Source organism: Montipora foliosa, chromosome 6 (assembly GCF_036669935.1).
Source record: "Montipora foliosa isolate CH-2021 chromosome 6, ASM3666993v2, whole genome shotgun sequence".
NCBI classification, from domain to species: domain Eukaryota; kingdom Metazoa; phylum Cnidaria; class Anthozoa; order Scleractinia; family Acroporidae; genus Montipora; species Montipora foliosa.
The window spans coordinates 21,558,477-21,560,976 of record NC_090874.1 but is presented as its reverse complement, the minus strand read 5'-3'; the positions used below and the strand labels follow the sequence as shown (position 1 = coordinate 21,560,976).

At 35.5% G+C, this 2,500-nt stretch overlaps 1 protein-coding gene across 1 annotated transcript in view; it reads left to right on the top strand.

Annotated features, from left to right (window-relative positions):
* Positions 1-2,500, top strand: part of LOC138006962 (BCL2/adenovirus E1B 19 kDa protein-interacting protein 3-like) — a 9,216-nt gene that overhangs the window by 2,211 nt on the left and 4,505 nt on the right. Inside the window, exon 4 of the mRNA XM_068853601.1 lies at positions 536-615. Within this exon, the coding sequence (XP_068709702.1) occupies positions 536-615 (80 nt within the window). The remainder of the gene's footprint in view (positions 1-535; positions 616-2,500) is intronic.

Sequence of the window (2,500 nt, the reverse complement as noted above, 5' to 3'; positions counted from 1 at the left end):
ATGGACTAGCATCCCATCCAGGGGGAGTATAAATACTCCTAGTCGCTTCATGCTACTGAAACCGGAGATAAGCGCCAGCCTGATGAGCCTTCTGGCTCTTGAGCAGAGACTTTACCTTTACCTTTTCAAATCAACACCTATCCACTTTCAAAAAAATGCCCTTTGTTTTCAATGGTGCAAGAGTGCATGCACATGACAAGGTCGAGGAAAGGGATAAAGCGCCCACTTTTAATGATCAGCCTTAAAGTTGATAAACCGCTTTGGGTTGATGCTGTATGATGTGTACGCACTAAAAGGCAGCCAAATAGGCAATGACTGTAATCTGTCATCCTAATTTCTTGTACTGCTGGCGATGCAAATGTTTTGATGATTGTTGTGCATGTAGAAGCCCTTTTAGTCTTTGATATATATATATATATATATATGTATATATATATATATATATATATATATATATATATATATATATATATATATATATTTACACTCTTGGCCTAGGCCACTATTAACTTTATAGTTTGTGTCTTCGTTTAAGGCTGAGAGTGTATTGCCCCAGGAACAAAACACTGACTGGATTTGGGAGTGGTCAAGCCGGATTGAGGCACAACCTCAAAAGTAAGAAAGCTGCATTATTTTACAGTCACTATGTACATCATTCACTAGGGCCTTTTGAGTAGATGGTCTTGAGAAAACTATGGATTCTCTGTTTGTTTCTTTGGTCCATGCATGTACACCTGTAAGGCAGGTTAAAGCCCTGCTTTAAGTGACCTGCCTTAAAGTGCACATGACACAAAATGTTTTATTAGCTTGTTTGAAAGAGCTTTCAAAATGATGAAGAATGGCGTTTATTTTATTCTGATAGCTCTCTTGGTTGCTGAGTTATTCAGATTTAGATTTATGCAAAGTAGACGACTTTTGACGTCACAGTGGACACAAAATAATGCAAAATCACAAAAAATGGAATATCTCTGAATACGTTTTCTGTATAGAACTGAAACTTTTTACAGTTCTTATACTCATTACAAAGTTCCATGATATGGCCCACTGTGACATTTCCATAGCAATGCAATGGGCACCAGGGCCTCTCCATCCAAAGGGTCAAATCCCCAATAAGGGTTATTTGCTTTTGATGTTCATTCAGTGGGTGCGAGCGAATAAATTATGGACATTACACAGCATAAGCACAAGGAAGTCTGTTAGAATCTGGAGCAACAAAGAAAGCATTTTTCATTTCAGGAAGGTAGAGGTCTGGTAAGGAGTATGTTGCTATGGTGACATCATAATCACTATCACAATGTGTAGTTTGGCAGCGCATCAACCCTGCAAAATTTCAACCCTGCAGACTTTGTATTTGCAAAGATATTCCATATTATGTGATTTTACATAATTTTGTGTCCACTATGTGACGTCACAAGTCCTCTAATTTGCATAAATCAAAATCAATAATAATTTGGCAACCAAGAGTGCTATTACAATAATTAGTAAACGCCATTCTTCATCATCTTGAAAGCTCTTTCGAACCAGCTAATAAAAAAAAATTGTGTCATATGCACTTAAAGTTTCATTTAATGTATGGGAAAGCAAAATATGATTTAACAATAACTTGACAATGATTGTTATTTTGAAGGTTGCATACGTTACCAACCTGTCAGGACATCGAGATCATCTGGTCACAATCTTTATGTACTTTTATACTTTAAGTTAACCTTAAGACTTATGGGGGTTGATCTTTTGCAGTTGCTGCTCCAATCGTACGAAATAGCCTTCCTTAGAATTATGAATACATGTACAAGCATGTTTTTTGACCTTTAACTCCAAACTTGGCTGCTTAAAGTAGCTTTTGGTTAGGATTCTGGTTATTATTTATTGTACAAATTTGAACAATTTTTTAGTTATTTTAATTGGTTTTACAATTATTATTGCAATGTTATAGTAGAATTAATGTTATTAGCAATTTTTTCGGTAAGTGCCATTGGACCCTAGCGAAATGGTGTTATACATATAATGTTTAAAAAATGAGCAGCAGTGTTATATCGGGTGTAAAAACACGAGGTGTAGCTGAGTGCTTTTAGACCTGATAAAACATGTGCTGCGAGTTTTTTGATCGGCTTCAAAAACATTCCACAAAAAGCGTGTCCTTCTGGACTCCGAACAATGGTTCAAATTATTGTAAGAGGAGAACATTAGCATACAAAACAAGCTACATACAATGTAGGTATGCCTTATGAGTATTCTTTATTATAAAGAATACTAACAAGGAATGTTTTATCAGGATATAAAGCTCGTGCACATGACATTTGAACAGTGTTTTCATAGTCAGCCTATTAGGCTCATGACTTATCAATGAGTTTTTGAAAGAAATGTATCATTATTATTAACCTCGAAGAAACATCAGTCATTGACGTGTAGAGGAAAATTTGTTGTGTATTTCCTGCTTAAATAAATTTTAGTTTGTTGTGGTGCACATATGTGTACAACTAACTAGTCAGTTAAATGTCTG